At 43.7% G+C, this 27159-nt stretch overlaps 2 protein-coding genes across 3 annotated transcripts in view; both read left to right on the top strand.

Annotated features, from left to right (window-relative positions):
- The window catches only part of LOC307193288 (uncharacterized protein), a 365942-nt gene that overhangs the window by 271205 nt on the left and 67578 nt on the right, over window positions 1–27159 (top strand). For both annotated transcript variants that reach the window (XM_079935026.1, XM_079935025.1), the window contains one exon: window positions 6281–6328. In XM_079935026.1, coding sequence (XP_079791152.1) covers window positions 6281–6328 — 48 coding nt within the window. The remainder of the gene's footprint in view (window positions 1–6280; window positions 6329–27159) is intronic.
- LOC307193210 (small ribosomal subunit protein eS26-like) lies at window positions 15386–17362 on the top strand. The gene has a single exon (XM_079934852.1). The coding sequence runs from the start codon at window positions 16669–16671 to the stop codon at window positions 17014–17016; it is 348 nt and encodes a 115-aa protein (XP_079790978.1). The 5' UTR covers window positions 15386–16668; the 3' UTR covers window positions 17017–17362.

Genomic DNA, 27159 nt, shown 5'->3' with positions numbered 1-27159 from the left:
ACATATTATGAGTTTGATGAGCATGTTGGAAAGCTTTTTCAGTTTATTTTGTCTCATAGACATTTCTAAAGGCTCGGTGCACTGATTTAAGTTAGCGCAGGGCTAGATGCCCCAAGGAAATCGTGTGCGATGTGAGAACAGAGTACTCTCAATACTGTTTACCCTCTGACCATCCTGTTCCCAATTTCTGCTCCAGCAGGTTTTATTTATCTTAAGATTAAAGCAGATCGCCAGTGGACATGTAGTTATTGCTTCACGGTGAAATGCAAACACGTAAGGCAGAGGCATCAGGGGATTCTGTCACCTTTGAAAAATGATTCATTTTTTTGTGGGCTTTGTTTTTCCTTCATGGGAAACCTGATGATATTTTAGAGAATTAAATCCTTCCCTAAGCAAAAATAACCTGTTGAAAGTAAGTTTAAGCCAAGTCTAAGGTAGAAGAGCAAAGTTTGTTGTTTTTTTTTAAGTTCCTTGAATTTGGAAAGATGACTGGTCATAGTATTGCAATTTTTTAAAAAAGAAATCATAATTGGGTTTCACTGAGTCACAATTTACCCTGAAATTGCATTACGTTAGAGAAATCTAAGACTTGTAAATGCACTTATTAACACATCTGCTCTAGACTCTGTACTGTCATTAATCCATCATAGGACTCCTCCACTGGGCCTCAGAATCCTTCTCAACACAGATCAACAGGAGAAACCTAAATGCCATTTCTGGTTCTCAGTGAATAAAGATAGCACCACCATTTGCCATTTTGCCGGGCAAGCTAATGCTAAACTCATCCCTGTAGTGTAGGTTCTGGATTTTATATTGGTTGCCTTATACTTGGCAGTTCAGAGCTTCATCTCAGAAGTTTGGTAATACTTGCTTTCTATGTTTCTTTTTCACAGATAATCTATTTTTCATTTATTCTGCCTCTGTCCTACCATAACTGATTTCCTGCTCTCTCTTTATAATAGTTCAAAGACAAAAATAATATCCTTTACAAGAATAAGGAAATGCCTAACAGCAGAGAAACATGCAGTCAGATAAAAGAAATCGCCTTATTTTCCATAAAATGAACTTAGTGGCTCTGGTCCCTGTTGAACATGCTGGAAGGTGAGAAGCTGTATACAGTGGCTGTGAAAGTTGCGATAGCAACCAGCAAGTGATTTTTCCTCAGTGAAGAGATTTTTCCATCAGATTTCACTTGACCTTGAGCACTGTGTTAGCCATGAATAATTAATGGTACTTATTACAGTAAGGTTCCATTTAACTGACATTATCAGGGAATTAGATGCCTTAAATGAGTGAATTGTCAAGATACTAAGACTTGCTTCCTTTACGGGCTAAAAAAATCTTTATTATAACGATTTCGGTGCATATTTTTCTCAAACGTGTGGCAATATTTTGTGACTTATTGACATTCAAGGAAACATAAACATTTATTTATTCAATACATAGTTATTGAAGCCTTATATGTGCCAGGTACTGTGCCAGGTGCACAATAAACAGGAAAGACAGAGTGTCTGTCCTTATAAAGCCTCTGTTCTGGTGAAGAAGAGAGAAAAAGAGGGAATCACACTGACGTGCCAGGATAAGAGAAATAAAGACTGTTGTGAACTTCTTTGAATTAGGTGGCAAAATAGTTGAATTCAGAGTTGGCTGGGTTCTCGAGAACAGTTTGCCTTGCCACTCTGATTGCTGGGTCTTGAGTTCTTGTGATCAATCTTGGTAATGTTTGTACTTCCTCCCTTAAATTCAGCTAGTTTCTTGCTGCTTGCTACCGTGCCTACTATCTTTCTGTTCCTCAATAATGTGCATAAAGTGACTAAAGGAAGGCTGGCACATACACGGTATATTGGTTATCTATTGCCGCATAATAAATTACCCTGAAACTTACCAGCTTGGAAGAACACACATTTATTATCGTACAGTTTCTGTGGGTTAGGAATCCAGCCCACTTAGTGGGATCCTCTTCTTCAGGGTGTCTGACTTGGCTGCCAATCAAAGTGTGAGCCAAAGCTGAGGTCTCATCTGAAGGCAGGATTCATTTCCTCAAGGACTGTTGGACTGAGACCTTCAGTTCTCTGCTGGCTGTTGTCTGGAAGCCACCCCCAGTTCCTCATTACATGAGCCTTTCCAAGAAGGCAGCTGGCTTGCTTCATCAAAGCCAGCAAGAGAGCATCTTCCAGCAAAATGGAGGTCACAGTGTTCTGTAACCTAATCACAGAGGTGACATTCCATCACCTTTGCTGTATTCTATTGGTTCCAAGCAAGTCACTAGGTCCCACGCACTCTCAAGGAGAAGAATACCAGGAGGGGGATCAATAGGGACTCCCACAGAGGCTGCTTACCCCACATACCAAACATAACATTGTATTGCTTTCAGAGGCCATAGCAAACATCATTCATCAATCATGGCGCGCTCTCCCACTGAGCCCAGAAAAAGTTTCAAAATCCTACCTAGTGGACGACTCCAAGAGGCCTATTACCAATCAGTTGGTGAGATAAAGCCAACTTGCCGTCTCTTATTTAAACAGTAACATTCCAAGTCATTGCAGCGGAGAAAATATTGAGGTCAAGGATCTAGACAGAAACAGAGACTGTAGTTAGAAAGAGAACTACGACATGGTACAACAATAACCATTGTTTGCCAAGTCAATGAGAAGGAAGCAAAGCTGTTAACAGAAATCAACTGATAAAGTCTTAGAGGCAAATATTTCATGGTAAGGACCAAGAATCAAGAAATGCACATCAGGGCTTCCCTGGTGGCGCAGTGGTTGAGAGTCCGCCTGCCGATGCAGGGGACACGGGTTCGTGCCCCGGTCCGGGAAGATCCCACGTGCCGCGGAGCGGCTAGGCCCGTGAGCCATGGCCACTGGGCCTGCGCATCCGGAGCCTGTGCTCCGCAACGGGAGAGGCCACAGCAGTGAGAGGCCCGCGTACCGCAAAAAAAAAAAAAAAAAAAGAAAAAAAGAAATGCACATCACCTCATGCAACAGCCCTCTGAGATCAGATCATATCATGGTTGGACACACACTAGAAGAATCCACTCCTGATCAGGATGGAGGTTACTCCCTTGGCTATACTGAAGAGTTATCATCATTTTAATCAATGAAAAATACCAGAGATGGACATCAGATGCTATGACCTATCCTTTGTCTCTGTCTTATGCCTGTAAGATTTGGGGGTGTCCTGGTAATGTCTGTAGCAGCGTTTTTCAACCTTTCTTCACACACACACACCCTTTGCATAAATATAAAATCTCATTACCCATGTGCAAAGGAACTTCTCTACTCCCCCTTCTTTGAGACTCATCACATATCTTTGCATATTTTACTCCTGCTACACAGTGAGGACCTCCTTATTTTTAATGAATCCTTTTGTGTGTGTCCACACCGGCTTTGGACTCCTAAAGCCTTTATCTTTGTCTATGGGGCTTCTAAAAGGAATGATGATCTCCAAACTGGGGGATTGCAGTCCCCCAAGAAAGTAAGACTTTTTAATGATTTATTTTAAAATAATTTCAGGGAATTCTCTGGCAGTCTAGCAATTAAGACCCCGTGCTTTCACTGCTGTGGACGAGAGTTCAATCCCTAGTCGGGGAACTAAGATCTCGCAAGCTGCACAGTGCAGCCATAAAATAAAATAAAACAGGAATTCAAACTTTCAGAAAAACTTCAACAGTAGTACAGTGAGTTCCTGCATACTCTTCATTCAGGTTCCTCATGTTTTAGTTATCCCTCCCTGAATATGTGTACTTACATTTTTCCAGAGCCATAAAAAAGTACCCTGCAGAGATGACACCTGTTATCCCTTAATACGCCACTGTCTCTTTCCTAAAACTAAGGGCCCTCTCCTACATAGTCATAGTACAGCCAGGAAACAATCATGCTTTCTAATCCACAGACCTCTTTTGCATTTCACCCATTAACCCGATAATGTCCTTTACAGGTCCAGATCCAATCGTGGTCACGTGGTGCATTTAGCTTTCAAATCTTTTTAGTGTCCTTCCATTTGGGACAGTTCCTCAGTACTCCCTCACCTTTTGTGTCTGGACATTTTTGAAGAGTACAGGCCAATTACTCTGTAGAACATCCCTCCACTTGGGTTTGTCTAAATGTTTCCCCAAGATGAGGTTCAGGGTATGCTTTTCAGGTGGAAATATCAGAGAAATGATGCTCTGCTTTTCTCAGGGCATTCTATCCATAGGGACCCACTACTTGTCCATATATAGTGTTTGCCACTTTCTCTAATTTATAAGTATTTTGTATTTAGTGATAAGTTATGTTTTGTGGGGAGATACTTTGTCCTGTTCCGCACCAGTTCTAGCCTCCATTGATGATTCTTGCTGGAATCTGTTATTTCTCGGATACTTGCCACAAAGATTTTTAAGGGCAACTTTGCACGAATAGTTTTAAAGGAATAATTTCCAGATTGTCAGCTCCTTTCTAGATGCATCTAAAACTGCTCTGAGAACATGTGTGTGGCATGCTGGTTCTCCTGCCAGAGCTTCAAACTGCAAACTCCTGGGGACACCTACTCCAGCACACCACAGACACAAAGAGAAGGAGGTACCTGGGCTTGTGCCATGGGCCCCAGCTGGTCCCCTCTCCCACTTCCCCTTTCACGGCTGCCTTTTTCCCCTTTTATCAAAGACAGGCCCACCTCTCACCCATCTGAATCTTACTGTGATGCGTTCCCCCAGGGTAAAAAAATCCAGGACTCCAAACAAAGGAGTGACTCAAAATCTAGCTGATAGTGTTGAGAAAATTAGTGATTGGGTTACAAACCCTTCTCAATTCTTTGCTTTCAACAAACTTGAAGAAGGATCTGATGGAGTTGTCAGTTGGTAGAGCATTACAAATAATTTTTGATGATAGATCACCGTATAATTTCTGACAAATAACTGGGAAGAGTTTAAAGAATTGAGTGGGGACTTCCCTCGTGGTGCAGTTGTTGAGAATCTGCCTGCCAATGCAGGGGACACGGGTTCGATCCCTGGCCCAGGAGGATCCCGCATGCCACGGAGCACCTGAGCCCGTGAGCCACAACTACTGAAGCCCACGCACCTAGAGCCCATGCTCTGCAACAAGAGAAGTCACCGCAGTGAGAAGCCCGCACACCGCAACGAAGAGTAGACCCTGCTCGCCGCAACTAGAGAAAGCCTGCACACAGCACCGAAAACCCAAAGCAGCCAAAAATTAATAAATAAATAAAAAGAATTGAGTGATGTTGGTGTAACAAAACTCTTTCCATTTCCATCTACTTATGTGAACGGTTTTTCAGTACTTACAATTGTGATTAAAAGGGGGAAAAAAAGGAGTGAAATTGATGCTGAATTCTATCTCATTTGGACAATAAGAAATATTCCAGAGTTAATAGGAGAGAAAAGCTCAATCTCATTTAAGATACACACTTCCATTAAAATTTTAATTCTTGTGTTTTGTAATTACTTACCAAAATTTATAATATTTATAATATATTTGTTGTTTTGACCAATTAAGTACAAATAAAAGTAATTGTCATAATAACACAGGTGAGGGATAAATAATGTTCCAGAAACATTTTAGGGGTCACGTGAGCAGCAACGTTTGAAGAATATTGCTCAGAAAAACGCTTTCCCTCTGCCTATATTACTCACAGAATTTCTCTGGGGCTTTGTCTCCTCTTTCCTCCAGCCAGCCTTTGGCTTCTTATCCAGGGTTTGTCTCCACCTTACTGTAGGAGCTCTGCTTACCCATCACACCCCACTCCAACCCCCACCCCAGTGGGGCTCCACCCCTAAGTCAACGACCAGCCTTGCTCATGGGCAGGAGGAGGGGAGTCGATATCATCTTCATAGATTCTCAAACCAAAGATTATCCTTCGGGTATTGTATTCACCTATATTTCTAGGGCACATGGTCCTTCTCTGAGTATAGTCAGGATCTCGTATCCAAAGAGGAAAAACGTGTCTTGTGGCAAGTCCCCCTTGTCAGGATTCTGTGTGAATAAGGGCCATCTTGCTCAGAATACGTGTACCATATCAGGCCCACTAGACGGGGGGTAAAGCACAACTGAGTCAGGGAAAAGAAGAAAGCCATTCCTAAATTGCAGGATCCTTGTTAAAAGGCAGATTCTTGGGCTTTGACAACAAGATCATCTGATTTGGCGAGCGTGGGGTAAGGCGCAACCTCCACCAGGTAACGTTGTTGTGTTTTGGCTTTGCACCAGACCTTGAGGATCGTTGTCTTAGAGCCTGGTCCTGGATCCTCGTCTGGGCTTCTCAGATCCATTCTTTTGTTTCTATCCAGGTGCTCCATACTCCAGAGAGTTCCAATGGATCAGTAAATCAGCCAAGGGTAAGTGAGCTGTTAATGTAGAAACTTTGATTTTGGTCGTGTATTCCAGCTTGCTTATGTACATGCAACGACTCTTGTATATTATACTTAAAATATTACCTCTGATTGGAAGTATAATCAAGCACGTAGATGATATCAATAATTGTTATAAATTTGATTGAATTTTTAAGCTCCAAAAGACATACGTGAATAGGGAAAATAAATTTATAGAAAAAGAGCTATAAATGGTAAATATGTTTTAATTAATATTCTCTAATGAAATATAAAAGTATTATGTGTTAACAATGTAATCATTTTGGTGAAAATCCATGACAAGGGTGTGGTAAAATAGACATGAATGGAGTTAAGACTGTGGCCCTGTGTCATTCCCACACAATTAATATGGCTGTACCTGTCCACAATATTTTAAAATTCTATACTCTTTTAGCCAATAATGCCACACCTGTAAACCTACTTAAAGGAACTGCAAAGTTACTAAACTTGTTCATTGTAGAATTATGTATTAGTTGTAGACTGTTAGTAGCAATAAATAAATACAACTGATACAAGTGATTGGGGTAGATTAACTGGAATAGTATACAGTTTTTTTTAATGTTGACAAAACACATTTAATTTGTCTTGTTTTTTATAGAGGCATAATTGAGGTGCAAAACACAATTAATGTTAAAGAGATAATGTTCAGGATAGAATGCTAAATGGATCCCCTGTGTGTGTGTGTGTGTGTGTGTGTGTGTGTGTGTGTGTGTGTGTGTGTGTGTGTGAGAGAGAGAGAGAGAGAGAGAGAGACGCAGACAGACAGAGACAGCGAGAGAGAGAGAAAGGAGAAAGGGAGGTAGGGAAGGAATCTAAAACACAAATACAGTAAGTAAGAAAAAAATAGACAACCATGATGGTGAGATTAAGGGTAATTTTTATTTTCTTGTTTACAGTTTCTTTAGCTTTTAAATTCTTTGCAATGCATGCATCAGTTTAATGATCCCAAAGAGCATTGCTTTATAAACCATACTGAATGAGTATTCCAACTTCTGAACTGCTGGTTTTGAGGAAAAACAGATTTTGCAGTCCACTGGCAACGTATTTGTGGTGTCCATTCCCCTGTCCCCCCAGCCTGTGGACAGCAGCTTGACTGAGAGCTAGACCTACAGGCTGATGTCTCTCTCTCTCTCTCTCTCTCTCTCTCTCTCTCTCTCTCTTTCTCTCTCTCACGCACACACACATGATCAGAGGATATTCTAGTGTGTCCCTCGAGAGCCTACTTCCTTTCCTTTATCCTGAATAATTTAAATGAAGCTGAAGGAAGCTGTTCTTTTCCACGAGCTGATATTAAAAGGTCAAGAGAACCATGCAATGAGTTACTTTCATCTGTTAGTGTTATCATGATTAAACGTCCTCTCTTACATTATTCATTCATTCAACAAATAGTTTTGAGTGCCTATTAAACACTCAGGTAGTCACTTTGATGGAGATGAAGACGTATTCATTTATTCATCTGTTTAGTCAGTCAATAAGTAGTATTTCCTACAGTCCTTACCCAGTGTGTGACAGCCACTGTTCGAGACACTGCAAATACAGTGGGGAAACTAGATAGATACGGAACCTACCCTAAGGAGCTCATGGTCCACTAGGAGAGAGAGAAAATTTAATAAATAAAAATAATTACAGTTTGCAGTACTCTCACGTAAGAATGCCCAGCGTTGCAACAGAGACTAGCAGTGGTACTACCTAGATCAGGTAGTCCAGGAAGGCCTCTCTGATCAGAGAACTTGGGTGTGACTAGGAGAGCAATAGGAAACCATTCAGGGGTGAGCTGAGTTCCAGGCAGGGTGGGAGAGCACATTCCAACCTGAGACAGGAAAGGATGTGCAGAGCTCTGGGGGTAGGGAAGGTCTCCATGGGATTGTCCTTAGCAGGCTCTGAGGGGGAGTGGGCAGCCTTTTGCCAGGGTAATGAATTTGGCTGGATCCAACACAGAGTTCTGTGTCCAAGTTTGGGTCTTAATGAGCAGAAGAGTCTATAGACATAAATAAGTTATAAATCAGAGGTCAACAAGCTTTTCCTGTAAAGGGCTAGATAGTAAATATCTTTGGCTTTGCAGGCCTTTGGGGTCTCTGTTGGGACTACTCAACTCTGCCATTGTGAAGGAAAGTAGCCAAAGGTAATACGTAAAAGAATGGGCATCCTTATTTACAGAAACAGGCATGGGCCAGAGATGGCCCACAGGCTGTAGTTTGCCAACCCTGGATATAAAAGGAAAAGTTATAAAAATCCTCAGTCATGCTATAGGACATCAGAGAAAGAGAAGATGACTTCCTGTGGTGAGATCTGAGCTGGCCCTCGAAAGATAAGGAGAATTCAAAAATGAGATAGTGGGGGAAAAGAAAATGTAGGCAGAGGGAACGGTAGCGGCCACAGCCCAGAGGCAGGAAAGTCCAGAGCCCACAGGGAGGGAGTTACTAGTTCAGTCTGCCTGGGGAGTGGTGAGGAAGTATAGCTCTTTTATTCCTCAGCTATTTTGAGGAACCATGAAGTAGCAGGCACTGCACTAGACAGTGGGGGACAGGGATAAAGAATGAATAAGGGATGATCCTAGGAACTCAGATACTTAGAGGGGTTGACAGATACATAAGCAAGTCATCCCACAATTAACTCAGTTTGAGAAAATCAGGGAAGGCTTCTCAGCAAGGATGAGTCAAGAAATTAATGTTTTTTCCTTCCTTGTAATTGTTTTATTTGGTGCTTGAATAGGTCAATATATTCATATGCTAGAAAATTACAGAGATACCGAAGGATATACTGTGAAAATTCTCTCTCTCAACCTCTATCCCTCAAGTCTACTGAATACCCACCCCACCTCACCCCCAGGACAACAACTGGTTTCTTCTGGATCCTTCCAAAGACCATCTATGCAGATCCAAACAAGCGAGTGTGTTTGGGGTTCTTTGTTTTTCCTCTTGATTACACAGATCATCAGAGCTGAATCTTTAAGTATAAACTTTCCAGAGAGGAGAAAGGCAGTGGAGGGTAAGAGAAAGCAAGTGCTTGAAGATGGGGGGAGGAGAGAAGGGGATAGGAGATGGCACAATGCACGGGCTGGCTGCATAGGACAATCCGTTCTGTGTTGCTGAGCATTAAGTGTGAGGCAGAAAGGTAGGGGAGTCGGATCCTGGCAAGCCTTGATTGCCATGTTGTGGGACACAGATTTAATCTGGTTGGTAGCAGGACTCCAACAAAGAGTTTTACGTGCAAGAGTGACATGTGCTAATTGGTGTTTTAGGAAGATCCTTCTAGCAGCTGGTAGAAAACAGATACACAGGGAAGCCTTGAACACCACCTGGAAAAGTAGACCTTCTTTCCTTCCGTCAGTGAAAGTCAATGAAGGTTTTTAAACAGGGGAATAGCAATATCAGAGGTATGCCTCAGGCAGATTAATCTATTGACACAGTGTTAGATGAATTCAGACTAAGAGAAAACCCACCAAGTGACAATCTAACTCATCGCCAACCCTCAGCAGAAATGTACATTCATTTACTTTTTAACTTTAAGAATGAAATCTGTATTAGTAATCTACTGCTGAATAACAAACTACCCTAAAACACAGTGGCTTCAGAGAACCCGTGTTTATTATCCCACAGTTAGCGTGGGTCAGGAATCTGGGCGTGCCTGAATTGAGCCTTCTGCTTCGGGGTGGCTCACAGCTAGAATCAAAATGTCAGGCAGGACTGGGGTTTCATCTGAAGGCTCAACTGGTGAAGCATCTGCTTCTGCACTCATGTCCATGGTTGTCGGCAGGATTCGGTTCCCGGAGGGTTGTTGGGCCTTAGTTCCTTGACATGCGGGTCTCTCCCTGTGGCAGCTTGTTTCATGAAAAAGAACAAGGTGAGAGGGCAGTAGAGAGAGTCTGCTGGCAAGACGGACGCTAGACACATTTGTAACCTAATTGCAGAAGTCATGTCCCATCATCTTTGCCGTTGGTTAGAAGCAAGTCACTAGCTCCACTTCCACACTCAGGGGCAGGGGGTTACACAAAGGCATGAATACAAAGAGGTGGGATCGCGGGATGTTGATTTTGAAGCTGCTTACCAGGACAGCATAACGAGGATTGTTCCTGCAAGTATTGCAAACTAGGACGAGGTCTGGAGGAATAAAGCCAGTATTGTTCCTCATCCATGATCTAGTCAGGAAATCATCTTGCTCTCCCCTGGCCTGTTGATTACCACCCTCATTACCATCACTGCTGTACCGCTGTCATGTTTGTCCACTTCTCCTGATGACAAAATGCCGCCCCTCTTGAAGTCAGAGCATCTGGGAGTATTTATATGCAAGCTGTGTTGGGCTGACTCTCCCTGCTGGAGTCGACTTGTTGTGAAAAGTTTCTTCCCAGCTGCTGCTGCAGATTATTTATGACATCCATTGACTAAAGGAAACACCTTTAAAAGTGAAGACAAATTCTTCACTCATCCCTTACTCTTTCCAACAGAACAGACTGGTTGGCTTGGTAAAGACTTGCTTCCACTCCTAGCAGGGCTTTATAAAACCGGTGTGCTAGAGGGGGGCCTACAGCAAGCAACACAGAGAATGCCTGCAGGAACTCAGAGCTCAGGATCCAGGCTGCGTAAATTGCCGTTCCAAACCAGAGAGAAATTAGTCCCATAGAAATCACAACAGCTACCGTTGTGTGTGCGTACGGTGTGCCAGGGATGGGGTAAGAACCTGACCTTCACTATCTTGTTTTAGTTCACTAACTGAGCAAGGTTAATGCTGTTATCTCCATTTGACAGAGGAGGAAACTGAGACCCAGCCGTCGAAAAGCTTGCTCACACAGCTAGGAAGTATAGTACTGCGATTCAAACAGTGTTAGTCTGGTTTCGAGCCCTCTTAAATTAGGAACCAGCAATGATTTATCTTTATGAACAGTCATGTTTTGCCTTGAATTACAGAGAGGCCTCATCAGCTAAGGATACTTTGGGGAGGAGAAGCGGGGGTGTGGCGGGCATCATCTAGACTAAATCAACTTGGAAATCAAAATGCCATTGTAAAGAGTTGGGGGGTGGTTATTAGAAGAGTCTTTAAAAAATAAAAGTAAAAATAAAGAGGAAGAGTTTATTTGGAAAAGAAAAGTTAGGTCAGGAGTCAGCAAATTTTTTCTGTAAAGGGCCAGATAGTATTTTGGGCTTTGTGGGCAATGAGGTCTCTTCTGTGGCTACTCAAGGCTTCAACTGTAGTGTATAAGCAGCCATGGACAATAAGTAAACCAATGGCATTGCTGTGCTCCAATATTTATTTACAAAATCAGGTGGTGAGCCAGATTTGGTCCTCAAGCTATAGTTTGCGGATCCTTGACTGGGGTCATAATTGTATATAGTGATTCTTACAAAAAGCACGAATCATGTGAGGGTTTTTTTTGACATCATGTTTCTGACAAAATATATGCTAACATTAATACAGTCGCATCCCTTCCTGTTTGACTTTAGCAGTTTTATCAAAAAGAGAGTTCACCGTGCAAAAATACTTGGGAGCTTCTTCATTTCCTCAGGGCCTCTCACAATCCTTTGATAGCCAAATAATTATCTTTTGAAAACACTAAAACATCATCGTTTTGGATTTTTTCTTCTTCAGGTGTACATTTGTCTAACTCTGCTAGATCCTTCTTTCTACATGACTCAAATAGTTTTCTAACATTTTTTCATCAACTTTGTGAAATCTTGTGCTATTTGTAAGATTTACTGTTCACTTTCCAGTAGATTTTCATCGTGTTTGCTTGTTTGTTAGGTGGGCACCCGACGGACAGCTAGGGGAACCAGCTAAGACTATGACCTAGTGAGCAAAATAGATGCTAAGGAAGGATTTGAGTAGAAACTAATTTTGAAACAGTTGTGTCATTGGTGGATATTTTCCATGCTACCATGATCTCAGCTTCTGTTCACAACTTGCTACCTGCAGGTTCTTAAATAATGAATACTCAGGTAATGAAGATCTTCCCCATATGATTTATCCACTTTCTTATGCATACATTATTCTCTTGCATTCAGTTTTCTATTACAGGCATATATCGTTTTATTGCACTTTGCTTTATTTCATTTCACAGTGATTGCATTTCTTACAAACTGAAGGTTTGTGGCAACCCTGCAACAAACAAGCCCATGGGCTCCATTTTTTCCAACAGCATTTGCTCACTTCGGGTCTTGGTTTCACATTTTGGTGACTCTTGCAATATTTCAAACTTTTTAATTATTATTGTATTTGTTTTGGTGATCTGCAATCAGTGATCTTTGATGTTATCACTATGACTCACTGAAGGCTCAGAGGATGGTTAGCATTTTTTAGCAACAAGGTATTTTTAAATTAAGGTATGTTATTTTTTGGTTTTAGACTTAATGCATACTTAGTAGACTACGGTATATTGTAAATACAACTTTTATATGCACTGGGAAACCAAAAAATCTGTGTGACTTGCTTTATCACAACACTCATTTTAATGTGGTGGATTGGGCTTCCCTGGTGGCGCAGTGGTTGAGAGTCCGCCTGCCGATGCAGGGGACACGGGTTCGTGCCCCGGTCTGGGAAGGTCCCACATGCCGCTGAGCGGCTGGGCCCGTGAGCCATGGCCGCTGAGCCTGCGCGTCCGGAGCCTGTGCTCCGCAACGGGAGAGGCCCCAACAGTGAGAGGCCCGCGTACCGCAAAAAAAAAAAAAAAATGTGGTGGTCTGGCGCCAACTCCACAATATCTCTGAGGTATACCTATGTACCTATCATTTTTTGAGCACCTACTCTATAAAAAGTCTCTTTACTTGTACAAATATCCTTCTCTATCTAAACTCTCACTATCTAAGCTCAATAACCAAATAAGTTGAGATAAATTTTCCAATAAAATCCTTGCTACCTAAAACTCAGGAGCCAAATAACTTCTAGTGGCAGGGCAGGAATGAAGATGCAGACGTAGAGAACGGACTTCAGGACACATGAGGGGAAGGGGAATCTGGGACGAAGTGAGAGAGTAGCATTAACATATCTACACTACCAAATGTGAAATGGATGGCTAGTGGGAAGCTGCTGCATAGCACAGGGAGATCAGCGCGGTGCTTTGTGAGGACCCAGAGGGGTGGGAGAGGGAGAGTGCGAGGGAGGGAATGTGGGGATATATGTATATGCATAGCTGACTCACTTTGTTGTACAGCAGAAACTAACACACCATTGTAAAGCAATTATAATCCAATAAAGATATAAAAGTAAAATAAAATAAAATAGATTTTTAGCAACAAAAAAAAGCATTATATCCCCTGCTATACAAATTGAATACTTTTAGTCTCATAATCCAGTTAATCTTTGACTAGGAAGGGGTATTTTCTGTTTTTTACTCTTTCTTCTAGCAACTTTGAAAAGTCTTTTACTAACCCCACCTTCCAGATGGATATTCTGAGACCCTAAGACAGCACGTTAACTTGCCCAAGGTCTCCTAGCCGATCGGCAGTGAAGTGAAATTCAAAGTCAGGTCCCACTGGCTCTGAAGCCCATGCTCTTTTCTCCACATGCCTTTTAAATATGGAATGCATGTTGCTGAAAGGCTCATCTCTCTGTCTACCACATGGTCAAAGATACAGATTCCTAAGTCCTTTGAATCACACTTCAGCTAATAAGGCTGATTTTCCATCATAAGTAGCCATGCTGCCATTTTTTAAAATCCTGCAGTGCAAATCTAATTGTTAAAAGTAATGCAGGGCTTCCCTGGTGGCGCAGTGGTTGAGGGTCCGCCTGCCGATGCCGGGGACACGGGTTCGTGCCCCGGTCCGGGAGGATCCCGCACGCCGCAGAGCGGCTGGGCCCGTGAGCCATGGCCGCTGAGCCTGCGCGTCCGGAGCCTGTGCTCCGCAACGGGAGAGGCCACAGCAGTGAGAGGCCCGTGTACCACAAAAAAAAAAAAAAAAAAAAAGTAATACAGTTACAGCACAGTTCCCCTGTTTATTATCGAAGTGGTTCTCACACTGTGGTCCCAGAGCAGCAACGTCAGCATCACCGGGAAACGTGTTAGACATGCAGATCTCAAGGCCCACCCCTGACAAACGGAATCAGAAACTCTGGGCCCGGCAATCTGTCCTTGCACAAATCCTCCCGGTGATTCTAATGCACAGAGTTGAGAACCACTGAATTATAGGATGCGTGACAATGGTCTCTGCTGATTCTTGCAATAAGAACCAGATCATATGAGTGCCAGAAGTCCCGGTGGTTTTTAGACTGTCTTAAAGCTCTGAGTAACGCTCCCGTTTCCCTTTTCATCATCCATTCATTCATCTGACAAATACTGCGCCCCTACCCTGCATGAGATAATACGCTGGGAACAAGGTGGAGAAGAAAACGCACACGGCCCTAGTCTCCCTTGGGTTTATAACCAGATGTGGGAGACAGACTGAATTCCCTACAGCGTAATGGTGCCGGGAGAGGTCCAACACAGGGTGCTGGGGGCGAGGGTTCACTAATCCAATCCCGCAAGTCAAGGAGAATTTCCAGAACAAATGACTCAAGAGGATAGGAGTCCAGAACTTTCTGAGGCCTAGTGCTGTGGGAGGTTGTTCTCTCTCTCCCTCAGGTCCACAGCCTGCTTGAAGCAGCTTCAGATGGAGTAAGGGAGGGCGGGGGGAGCACTCAACCTGTTGCTTCCAACTTGTTGCAACATTTATCTCCGACACGCATTAAAAACATATGGAAGGTCAAAGCTCCATGTGTTCGCTTGGTAGGGGAGCAGAAAATTGGAAAAGCAAATATGCATACCTCCCCGATCCCAACTGTTGGACTCTTATTGCCAATTTACGTAATTTCCTGTGCTTATTTCAAAATAGTCAGGAGGGCAGGAGGCATTGTGAACGCCATAACTAGGTCATTTAGACTAGCAGCTGCTGGCACATTCCCCTTTTTCTTGATATAAAAAAAAAAAAAAATTCCAGTGGAATTTGAGGGGAAAGCATCTTTGGGGAAAGGAATGAATAGTCTCTTCTCAAGAGAAATCAGTTTCGATTCAACACGCCATTCACAAAACAGGTTCCCACTTATTCATTCAGCAAAAGTGCTTTGTGTGACTTTTAGGCACTGACAATGGAGGTGGGTGCTGGTGACATGACAAGTACAAGGAGGCACCCGACTTCACGGAGCTTAGAGGACAGACATGGAAAAGGACATTAAAAAGGTCATATTTAATAAGAATGTGGGCTTCCCTGGTGACGCAGTGGTTGAGAGTCCGCCTGCCGATGCAGGGGACACGGGTTCATGCCCCGGTCCGGGAAGATCCCACATGCTGTGGAGCGGCTGGGCCCATGAGCCATGGCCGCTGAGCCTGTGCGTCCAGAGCCTGTGCAAAAAAGAAAAAAAGGAATGTACAACTGAAGATTGTTAAAGTGGTGAAATAATTTCTATGCCGATTGGTGAATGGTATAAGTTTCTTTCTGTAATCCAGAGATGTCCAGGGCCTGAACAGGACCTGGAGTGGCGTTACAGTGCCCATCTGCTACTCTGGGGATGGGGAACAGCTAGCAAGACAAGGGACTTGGGAGGTGCCACTGTTGTCAGAGGTTCTCCTGACCACATGGGAAGCTCTGGAATCCACAAACACGCTCCACCTGAATGTGCAGGTAGCGTTCCTCACCAAAAGAAAACAGGCCAGTGGTGGTACCTCACCACTATTGATGTAACGGGGAAGTTGTTGGAAAACATCAATGCGGATTCCTCTGTCAAATCATAGCCCAGAAGGGACACATTTAGCGAGTGGCGTCCACATCAGAGATCACACCACACCAACTATTTTTAAAATTCAGGTGACATACTGTGCGAGTTTATTTTATTTTTTTTCCTTTGATAGCATCCTTCTTTTTTATTGGAGTACAGCTGATTTACAGTGTTGTGTTAGTTTCTGCTGTACAGCAGAGTCAGTTATGCATATACGTATATCCACTCTTTCTTTTCCCATATAGGTCATTACAGAGAATTGAAGAGAGTTCCCTGTACTATACAGTAGGTTCTTATTAGTTATCCATTTTATATCTAGTAGTATGTGTATGTCAATACCAATTGTGTGATTTTTAAATAAATTACATACTGTTTGATTCCACTGACACTACATTCTCGAAATGACAAAATTACAGAGATGGAAAACAAATTCGTGCTTGCGAGAATTGGGGACACGGTGGGAGTGGTGAAGAAATCAACTGACTCTTACTATAAAAGGGAGAACACAAGACACCTTTGTGGTGCTGGAATAGTCCTGTGCTTTGATAGAGGTGGTAGTTAAGTGAATCTACACATGTGGTATAATTGCATAAAGCTACACACAGCTCTTTCGCCTCCTCGCTTCCAAGATGACCAAGAAAAGAAGGAACAATGGTCGTGCCAAAAAGGGCTGCGGCCACGTGCAGCGTATTCGCTGTACCAGCTGTGCCCGTTGTGTGCCCAAGGATAAGGCCATTAAGAAGTTCGTCATTCAGAACATCGTAGAGGCCACAGCCGTCAGGGACATTTCTGAAGCGAGTGTTTTTGACGCCTATGTGCTTCCCAAGCTGTATGTGAAACTGCATTACTGCGTGATTTGTGCCATTCACAGCACGGTAGTCAGGAATCGTTCTCGGGAAGCCCGGAAGGACCAAACACCTCCACCCCGATTTAGACCTGCGGGTGCTGCCCCACGACCTCCACCAAAGCCCATGTAAAGAGCTAAGTCCTTCAAGAATAAAGAAATACTGTTCCCTGGGAAGAAAATAAAGTAGAAATTATACTTTAAAAAAAAAGCTACACACACGTACTCTCCACCCACAAACTGTCTGCTCGCGGGACAGAATTCCAGGGCAGTGGGTTTTGGGAATTGGTCACTTAAATAAATATGAGTCTCTGGATTATTTTCATTTTTTCTTTCAAAGAAATTTCCAAAGTGCATAGACTGGTGAAATCTGAAAAAGTTCTGTGAATTGCACCAATACCAGTGCCCCGGCTTTGATTTTGTACTGGAGTTTGGTAACATGTTACCATGGGAGGGAACTCCAAGAAGGGAACACAGGCGTCTCTGTATTATTTTTGCAACTGCCTGTGAATCTATAATTACTTCAAAATAGTTTTTAAGAAGTAACTTTGAAATTACTGGAGAAATTTGTACTGCAATATATCACTCAATAAGTACATTTGTTTAATATATAGTTTAATTTATGTAGAGAAATACAGGGTGCTATCGAGTGAATTGTGTCCCCGTCAAAATTCACATGTTGAAGCCCTAAGGGTATTTGGAGATGTGGCCTTTGGGAGGGAATTAGGTTTGTATGAGGTCATGAGGGTGGATCCCCCATGATGAGATTAGTGCCCTTATTAGAAGAAACCAGAGAGCTCGCTCTTGCTTTCTCCATCACATGAGGACACAGTGAGAAGGTGCCTGTCTGCAAGCCAGGAAAAGGGTTCTCACCAGAACCCAACCATGCTGGCACCCTGATCTTGGACTTCTAGCCTCCAGAACTGTGAGAAAATTAATTTCTGTTGCTTACGCTACCCAATATGCTATTTTTTTATAGCATCCCTAGCTAACTAAGACAAAGGGAGATGATTATTCATTTTTTGCATCCATTTGTTCATTGATTCATTACCCAGCAGTGATTACGTATTTTGATTGTCTCCTCTGGTCCTTGGGACATGAAACAAGGGGTCCAGTATGGTCATGGTACCCACAGAGAGCTTCCCTGGGCAGAGCAGGACTCTGAGGGAAAGTGCATCAGGAAGGATGGATCAAGGCCCTGAAGTGAGACAAGGCACATGGAACAAAAGGAATCCACCCTGGATGGAGCAGAGAGCAGAGGGTTGAGGGAGATGAAAAGAGGCCGAGGAGGCGGACAGGGGTCAGATAGCACAGGGCGTTTGGGGTCTGTGACTCCAGTCATGGGGTCACATGACTCCACGTCTTGATTTGCTTGGGACAGCCTCTGTATATATCCGTTGCCCTGGCGTAATTTCTACTGCACTCACTTTTACTTTTAGAAATGTCTTTCTTTGGATGATAGCAGTCCCCTTGCACTTGAGTCACGGGTTGGATTGCACCATGTCCTGAGGATGATGGGCAATCCTTTGCAGGGTTTTTAGCCAGAGTGTTAGGGTCTCACTTTTATTTTAGAACGACCTTCCCAGCTTCAGGGACTAGAGAATATTGCTGAAAGGAAAAACAAGATGACCTGAAGGTATGTGCTTAGTTCTCTACAAAGGAAGAAAAAAAAAAATGGGGGAGGGAAGAGGACTGCCAGGGGCTTGATAACCTAATAGAATCTTTGTGCTAAACTTCAAGCCCATCACCTTAAGGTGGCAGTTAGGGTGGCCACACCCAGCCACCGCAGGGGTTTTATTGTTTACTTCCCACCCACCTCCACCTCCCCAGCCCTCCCAACCCCCATCTCCTAACCCCTTCCTCTTCCAACCCTCTCACCTCCCATACTCACCCCTAGATAAAAATCCACCTGACAAAGGACAACCATGGAAGAGGGAGCAGGCAGCAAACAGGATTCACCGTGTGGGACCAGGTCCTTTATTGCCTTCGGATGCCTTGCTCTGTCTTTAGACCCGGAACTAAGGAGCTGGCAGCATTCCACGCGGACACCCACACTGTAGAGTCAAAACAGCTCTGTCCATCTCTGCACCTGAATTTCCCTCTGCATCATGGCCAGAATCCAATCTTTAGGATAGATGTATCACTGCTTGAAATTATTATTTTGAGCAGAGATTTCCTGCAGGGTTAAAAAATCAGACTTTCTCCCAGTTTCTCCTGTGCTTTCTAACATTAAGTAAAGGGCCTCATCCTCTATCCCAAACAATGCTTTGCTTCCTTTGTTTCAGAACTTTCTAAAGATCAGTGACATTTCTCGAAGAGATTCTTCTTTCACTCCTTTTCCTCTTACCTCCCTCCCCACTCCCATTACCCTTTTTCCTTGCCAACCACGAGAGGTGTTATCTATTGGTGATTTTTTAACTTAGCTCCCAATTGCTCTCTATAACCATATCCACAAACCCTGTTCTTACAGTACGGTATTTGTTACAGTACAATATTCCTTATTACACCAAGCACTATTAAAAAAGAAACATGACTAACTTTCCATCTTTAATTTAAGATTAAATCTTTTCGTGTAAAACTGAAGTGGTCCCTGTCTCTTTAAGTCAGATCAATCATCCCAAATGCGGACTGGAGTTTGTATTGGCGCGATCCTGAAAAGAGAATTATTTCCCGACCTTGCCAGGGAAGGACAGCTTTCGGGCTATCAGCTAGAGAAGGTAATTTTGATGTAAACTGACATTTCTCAGATGCCCATCTTGGAAAGATTCAATGTGAAACCCCAAATTTCTGGCATCTGAAACCTCTTCCCAACTGCCAGCCCTGGGCAGAGATAAAAGAATGTGGATGAGCAGCAGGCAGATGGGATTACAACAAGAAGCCTTTTCTCTGAGCCCAGGGAGATGAGCTGGGGAAGGGGTCAGGGAGGGGGAGTGGGGGGAAGCAGCACTCTGCAGTGAGAGAATCAACAAAAAAGACACTTTCTTGGCTTTTCATTGAGAGGGCCCATTTCCCCTGTTTTCCAGCCCATTTTGAGCACCATTCATTGAGAGGCTCCTTTCTTCTCAAGTCTTTTATCCCGGGATGCTGAGAGGTTTCCCGTGTCCTTCTCCCAGACAGGATTCTCCCACACTCCGGCACAGCCGCCAGCAGCCGCCCTGCGCAGCTCACCACTTGCTGGGTTTTGCTGCTTTCTAGTTGGCTTCAAAAACTGTTTTGCGTTGTTTCTTCTTACACTCTTAATACCAGACATTTAAAAGTTTGCAAAGATGATCTCAAAAAGTAGGGACAAATCAAGGGCTTTTTCCCCTTCTTTTTCTTGCTTCTTTTGCTCTTTGGGGGAGGATGCAGTAGGGTTGAGATGGGGAAAACTTGGTTTCATTCATTCTTGATCTATTTTATTTTCTTATATCTTTCACATCTGAGAATTGGAGTTATCTTTTTTTTTTCTTTAATACCGAACATCAAAAGGAAAGCCATCGAACACTCTCCTTCGCCGTCAGGTTTTTAAGATTTCTAATATGGACGTGGGCTTGACAGACAGGTCCAGGATGAATAATGACAACAGAAACTCCTTCCCTACATCCAGCTGCTTAAATGCAAGTCCCAGCTCCACTGCCTCCGAGCTGTGTAACCTTGCGCAAGTTACTTAACCTCCCTGTTTACTCCTTCAGTAAAATTGGGATAATAATAGCACACATCTCATAGCATTCTTATGTGGATTAATTGAGGTACGGTCTACTAGATGCTCAATAAATATTCACTTTTATGTTCACTATATAACTACACCTTTATTTTTCATATATATGTATACCTGTATGTGTGTGTGTATATATATATATATATATACATATACGGCTTACATATTTCCTTCTGGGCAAAGACTGATTACCTTTCATTTTTCTAATAATTTTTCTAATAAGCAGAAAGCTGGGTACCCTTGCATCCAAGGCCAGTTCACATCTTCATTTTAGCGTTTGCCCCTACCTGAGGCCCTTTGGCAGGAAAAGGCCCCAGACAGCAATGCCCATGGGACAGAATTCCAGGGCAATGGGTTTTGGGAATTGGTCGCTTAAATAAATATGAGTCTCCGGATTCTTTTTATTTTTTCTTTCAAAGGAATTTCCAGAGTAAAATTGGCTAGAAAAAAAAATCCCAAAGCCCCTGTACATACTTCTATCATTGCCCTGAAGAATGACGGGAGAGCCATGGGGGTGGGGGTGGGGGTGGGGGTGTCCGGTTCTACTGTCACCGGAGCCCTGGTCCCTTCCTCAGGATCCCAAAGTCATTCAAGGTCAGGTGGACCCCCAAGAGGCTTATGATCCTCCGCACCCAAATCCAAACACCCCTCTTGGGGGAGAATGGAGTGTCCCAATCCCTGCTCGTGGGTTTTCCAATGTCCCAATTTTATGCTTGTTGTTAGGACTTATAAAAGCTTACTGGGTTTGTTTTGAAGACAAGGGAAAAAATAACATTACGCTATTTTAAATGCCTGCAACTATTTCAAATATGACCCAAGGCAGTAAAAATGCCATATTTCCCAAACCACAAACCCCACTCCTTGTTAAAATCCAATTGCCATCTGAGTGTGGGATGAAGAGTCGGGATGCCAAGCCCTGAGTATCACACATGTGATCTTTCTTTGGGGGAAATCCTGTGAAGTACGGCTGTGTCCACAACTTTCATTTCTGCGTTTCACAGCCGAAGTTCCTAAAACTGCTGAAAAACCATACGCCAGAGGTACAGCTTCTAGACCCCACTACAGCTTGATCCAAAGGAACAGGGCTGGGTGGAGAATGAAAAGGGAATGCAAATCAGTTCTGAGAGCTCTCCTTTGAGATATCAGAGATGGCGGAACACAGGTCAGTGTAAAAGCGGCTCCCAGGGTTTTCCGGCTGTTTCCCTCTGGTGCTCAGAACACAAGGACAGCTTCTGGTTCATTTTAGGGTGAGCCATGCCAAACTCAGTGTCTGACACCGAGCGCCTAGCAGACCTTTGTTGAATGAATGATCTATTTAAAGAATGAGGCCTAAAAGGGAAACAGCACTGGCATAACTCGCTTTATTTTTACTCTGTGTAAGTGAGTGGACTGTTTTATGTTAACTGCATAGTTTAAAATTTAAACACAATATTTGTGCCTACATAAATAGTTGGAAAAGGTAAAATGTCATAACACTGGGTGTTTGTTATTAAAGTTGGAGCTTGCCTTTGGATTATGACAACTTGATTTAAAACAAGGAATGGATTGTTCCTTACTCTACGTACTCGAAATTTCAGTGTTTTGCAGCATCAAGTCTTTCTTTGGGATATAAACAGATGGTGACAAAGGGTAGGTGTCTTGTGGAGAAATTGCATCTGAGCACTGCTGTTTCTGGGTGACTGAAGGTAGGGCAGAGAAAAGCTGACCCCAGACCCAGGATAGAGCGACTCTGATGACAAACCCATCCAACCTACGATGTCCCAGAGAAAAACCAGCCACTTCTCCCCAAGTTCCAGCAGTGCAAGATTTGAACGTGACTAGGCAGTTATCATAGAGAGCAGAGAGGTGACATTTTTCCCCTTGGCTTTTTAAAAATTGAGGTATAATTGACATACAAGATTATGTTAGTTTTGGGTGTCCAATACAATGGTTCAGTATTTTTAGATATTGCAAAATGATTACCACCATAAACCTAATTAACATCTGTCACCATACATAGTTACAGAATTGTTTTTTCTTACAATGAAGACTTTTAAGATCTTCTCTCTTAGCAACTTGCAAACATTCAATACGGTATCGTTAACTATATAGTTACACGCAGTACATCACATCCCTGACTTCTTACTTTCTGGCTGGGAGTTTGTACCTTTTGACTCCCCTTGACTTTTTAATTAAAAAGTCAAGGATATGTGTACAGGAGTTGTATGACCTTTGTCTCAATATAAGAGGATAGCTTTCTCTCTCAGCCTCAGCACCCGCACCAAAACACACACACACACACACACACAGCGCCTCTCTAGTATCACCCCTGTGATTATCACAGAGCAATAAGGTTTGGGGGTGACACAGGTTGTCCTCCATTCTGGGGGGCCTGGAATTCTCAGAAAGCCCCCACCGTGTTTGTGGAGTCACATGCTACGTTATCATGGGCCTCTGGTTCACGAGCTGCCTCTGTGCTCACTGCCTATCAAGCGACATGGCTGAGATGTGCTATTTCCTTAACACTGAGAAAGTTCTATCGAGTCAAAACAGAAAACCAAATAACCCAAAAGTTCAAAGGGAAGAGACTTTCAGAAGAGTCAGACCAAGTTCAGATTCCAGCCCACCACTTGCGGCCTCTATGGATTTAGGCAAGTCACTTGCTCTTTTGAACCTCCCTCTATTGCCTCATAAGTAAAAATAGAAATAAGAGGACCTTCTCCATGGAGTTATGAGGTCTGGATGAGATCATCAGGTAAAGCCCTTGGCAAATTGCAAGGCACACAGGAAGGGCTCAATGAAGGTTTACAACAAATCCATCAGTAAGATGTATTCAACTAAAATTCAGGGTCTACCCCAGGATGGCAGCAGTGGAATTTTCTGCAAAAGCAGCATTGCAAAGGGAGGCGCCCAGCCTGCTTCCATCCAGGAGGAGGGGTTGATGATCTTCTGTCAACAATCAAACCCCGAGAAGAAAGTGCCTAATGCAACCTGCCCAAGGCTTCCTCTCCCGGCTCAGCTGGTTCCCAATTAACACCTTATTATTAGCTTGCACACCTGGGGTGTGACCTTATCCTCTACCAGCCAGCCTTTAACCCTGTCCTGGACTTCTCCTGTCAGGTGCGCCAAGCTGATTAAGAGTTTCCTCACTGGACGGATGAAACTGGGGAAAGGGCCAGATTCAGGAATTTTAGAACACTCAGTCTAGAATCCTTCACACTTCCTTGACATGGGCCTTTTGGCAATCTGCTGAAGACCCCTTCTCAGAATAACGTTTTGAAATGCATAAAACAAGATACATTGGATTATGAAAGACAAAAATATATTAAGACACTGTTTATTTTTAAAAAGTTGTGATAAAATAATGCGTGAGCTTCTTTTCTTTTTTTTTTTGTGGTACGCGGGCCTCTCACTGCTGTGACCTCTCCCGTTGCGGAGCACAGGCTCCGGACGCGCAGGCTCAGCGGCCATGGCTCACGGGCCCAGCCGCTCCGCGGCATGTGGGATCTTCCCGGACCGGGGCACGAACCCGTGTCCCCTGCATCGGCAGGCGGACTCTCAACCACTGCGCCACCAGGGAAGCCCAGCATGAGCTTCTTTAGTAACACGCTGAATAACATGATCTAGCAGCCAGTCCAGAAATCCATTATGATTCTGAAGGAGCAATGAGGGAAAATGCTATTTCAATACCCCAACCACAACTGTGATATGATCTGAAAAGTCCTGTCATTTCTACTGGTGGCAGAGTCACAAGAAGTACCACGTGAGTGTGGTTTGTTCCCTAAGTCATAAGGAGAGGAAATGTTCAATTTCAGTCAGAGGTGGTCAGAAATTAACACCCATGTTTTTCCCATCCAAGTTCATCCAGGTTAGGAACCCCTGACTGAGATGTTTCCAAACTTCCCTCTCTTTCAAGCCCTGGAACCAGGGCCAACCTTCCCACCAGGCATCGTAGACTAAAGTAGCCTAAAGTGGTACCATAGTAGCCTAAAGCCCAGGACTTCTTTAAGGGCAAGTAAAAATGTTGTAATTTTCATTGCTTTAGAGATCAATAGAAAAAAGAAGGTAATAAGAATGGATATATGATAATGAATCCATCCATCTTTACACAACTGCAGTCTTAAGGATGATTTTTACTGTATTTTTCAGGGAGGAGGGGGCCTGCAGAGGCCCAAGTGCCTAGGCCGCTTGGGAGTCATAATGCAGCCCTTCCTGGGAACTGATGGTGTTTCCTCAGGACGCCCTGTCTTTGAAACTCGAAGTGGAAAACGAGCCATGCCAGGGAGATAAGTCATATTGTTGCTTTTGCAACCCCTCACCCACCTAATAGTGCCTGCTGGGAAGCTGTTTTCCCCCTGCAGGAGTTGTGTGGGTCAAAGTGTCCAGAAAGGTTCATCTTTTTCCCACTTCCTAGTAGGGTCACCCAGTTGTCCTCGTTTGCCTGGGACTTTCCCAGTGAACATTGAAAGTCCTGTGTCCCAGGAAACCCTCCGGTCCTGCGCAAACCAGGATAGCTTGTCACCCTACTTCCAAGGTCAACAGTCCAGGAAACTTCTGTGGCATAAATGGGATTATCTGCCGTGGGTCCCCCTTCCAGTCCCAGCTCCAGCGAGAGGAAAATGCAAACCCAAAAGACAATCAACAGCACTGAGCTTCTACCCACTGTCATATTCATGCCCCCAAGTAACCTATCTCCCCATCCCCAGATAATCTGATTGCTTTAATACAAAAAATAATAAAAACGAAAAGGCCCGCAACCTCAACAAGAAGATAAGCCCTCCTGACGTATTTTCCCTTAGCTGAAAGCTAGGCAGGTACTGGGAAATTGTGTTTTCATATGATACAGGATGACATCAGTGCAGAAAAAGGAAAAAAATTTCCTCCACCCCCGGCCTCATCCCCAGGCCTTCTTTGCAAAAGTAGCCAACATGAACACTTTCTTATAGATCCCTTCCCAGAAAGATTCGGAGTCAGTCTCACATCAAGTTTGCCTAATTCCAAAGTCTGTATTTCTAACCACTTAACAGCCCAGCTCCGCCATGTACTGGTTGGTTGGCAGTGGGTCACTTCTAGGTACTTTAGTTTCTGCCTCTGTATAGAAGAGGGATAATGAGGAAACCTACCCAGAGGGATGGTCCATGTGAAATGCTTAGGAAAGTACTGAGTGGTCCATCAAGATTGTTAACGATCACAGCGGTAATGGTAATACAGTCATCGTTGCTGTTGCGTGTCTCTCGGCCTTTCTCTCCCCTTACGTCGGGTAGCCTGTGGCCCAGGAAAGTGGAATGGTCCAGAACAGGACAGCGTGTAGCCTTTCTGGCAGGTGGATGGTGGGGAGTCATAGGGATTTATGCTTCGTCCTTGAAAGCAGTGAACCCACCATCCCTCGGTGTCCTCGGAGAGCCTGCGTATCGAGAGGCACATGGTTTCTTCTAGACCCATGCTGTCTACGTCCAGTATGGGAGGCACTAGCCACATGTGGCTATTTAAATTTAAGTTAATTTAAATTTCAGTGCCTCGCTCGCACCAGCCACAACCCAAGCGCTCCATCGCTGTATGTGGCCAGTGTCTACCATGTTGGACAACACAGGTTCCAAACACATCCACCGTTGCAGAACGTTCAGCTGGATAGTGCTGTTCTAGGGCCCTCCCTTGTCCTAGGACTTAGAAGTAGACACCGCTCTAGGGTGGGGTGGGGGGACACGCAAAAGCCTCGTCCCTTCTGTTGTATTGTTTCAACCTCTGTAGAGAGGGTTCTACCCCAAGTCCATGAACAGACTTCACGAGATATATGAATAGAGGAGTCTATAATACACTGTTAGACATATTTCCGTCCTTCTTGAAGCACAAGTAGACAAAATACATTCCTACTTTGCTTCTTGCTTCTTCCAGGCCATAGCAATCAGTTCTGTTAGCTCAGAGCCCACCTGCAACCTCCAGCCCGCAGAAGTTTCACGCATGTTACCGTATGTGTGTTTATCCACATGTAGCTGCCTTTACACGTCCCCTGGTATTTGGTATGGACTCATCCCTGGTCTGGTCTAAAACCGTGGGACCCCCAGTCCCAGGCGCTGGTGCACAGGCCGGCTGTCTGGGGAAGACTCTCGATCCTCCTCTCTTGTGCTTTCGCTCAGGAAGTTCCATTGCTCATCTCTACCTCTCCTTCCTGCCTCCCTTCCCTCCTTTCTTCCCGAATTCAGTCTTTATTATGTCCCGGTGCTGGACTTCAAGAATTAAAAAATAAAAAGGCTTGGTCTCTGCACTCAAATAGTTTACAGACTAGGAGCAAAAAGCAAAAAAAAAAAAAAAAAAAAAAAAAAATGACGATGATAACAGTTGACATTTATTGGAAGATTTCTGTGTATCAGACTGTGCTAAATATGTTATAAATAGCTTTATACATATACTAACCTCTTTAATCTTCACAGTAACCCCCTCAGATAGGTATTTTTATTATCCCCGTTGTATAGAAGAGGAAACTGAGGCACAGAGAAGTTAAATAATGTACCTAAAGTCACAAAGGTAATAAATGGTAGAACCAGAATTTGGACAAAGGCAGCCTAGCTGGGAGTCTGTGCTTTAACTACAGCACCTACTACC

The sequence above is a fragment of the Stenella coeruleoalba genome (assembly GCF_951394435.1).
Source record: "Stenella coeruleoalba genome assembly, chromosome: 10".
Taxonomy (NCBI): Eukaryota; Metazoa; Chordata; class Mammalia; order Artiodactyla; family Delphinidae; genus Stenella; species Stenella coeruleoalba.
The sequence above is the reverse complement of the archived record's forward strand: the minus strand, read 5'-3'. Positions and strand labels throughout refer to the sequence as shown.

Coding starts and splice junctions, on each gene's coding strand:
- LOC307193210 (XM_079934852.1), top strand. CDS start 16,669: ATGACCAAGAAAAGAAGGAACAATGGTCGTGCCAAAAAGGGCTGCGGC.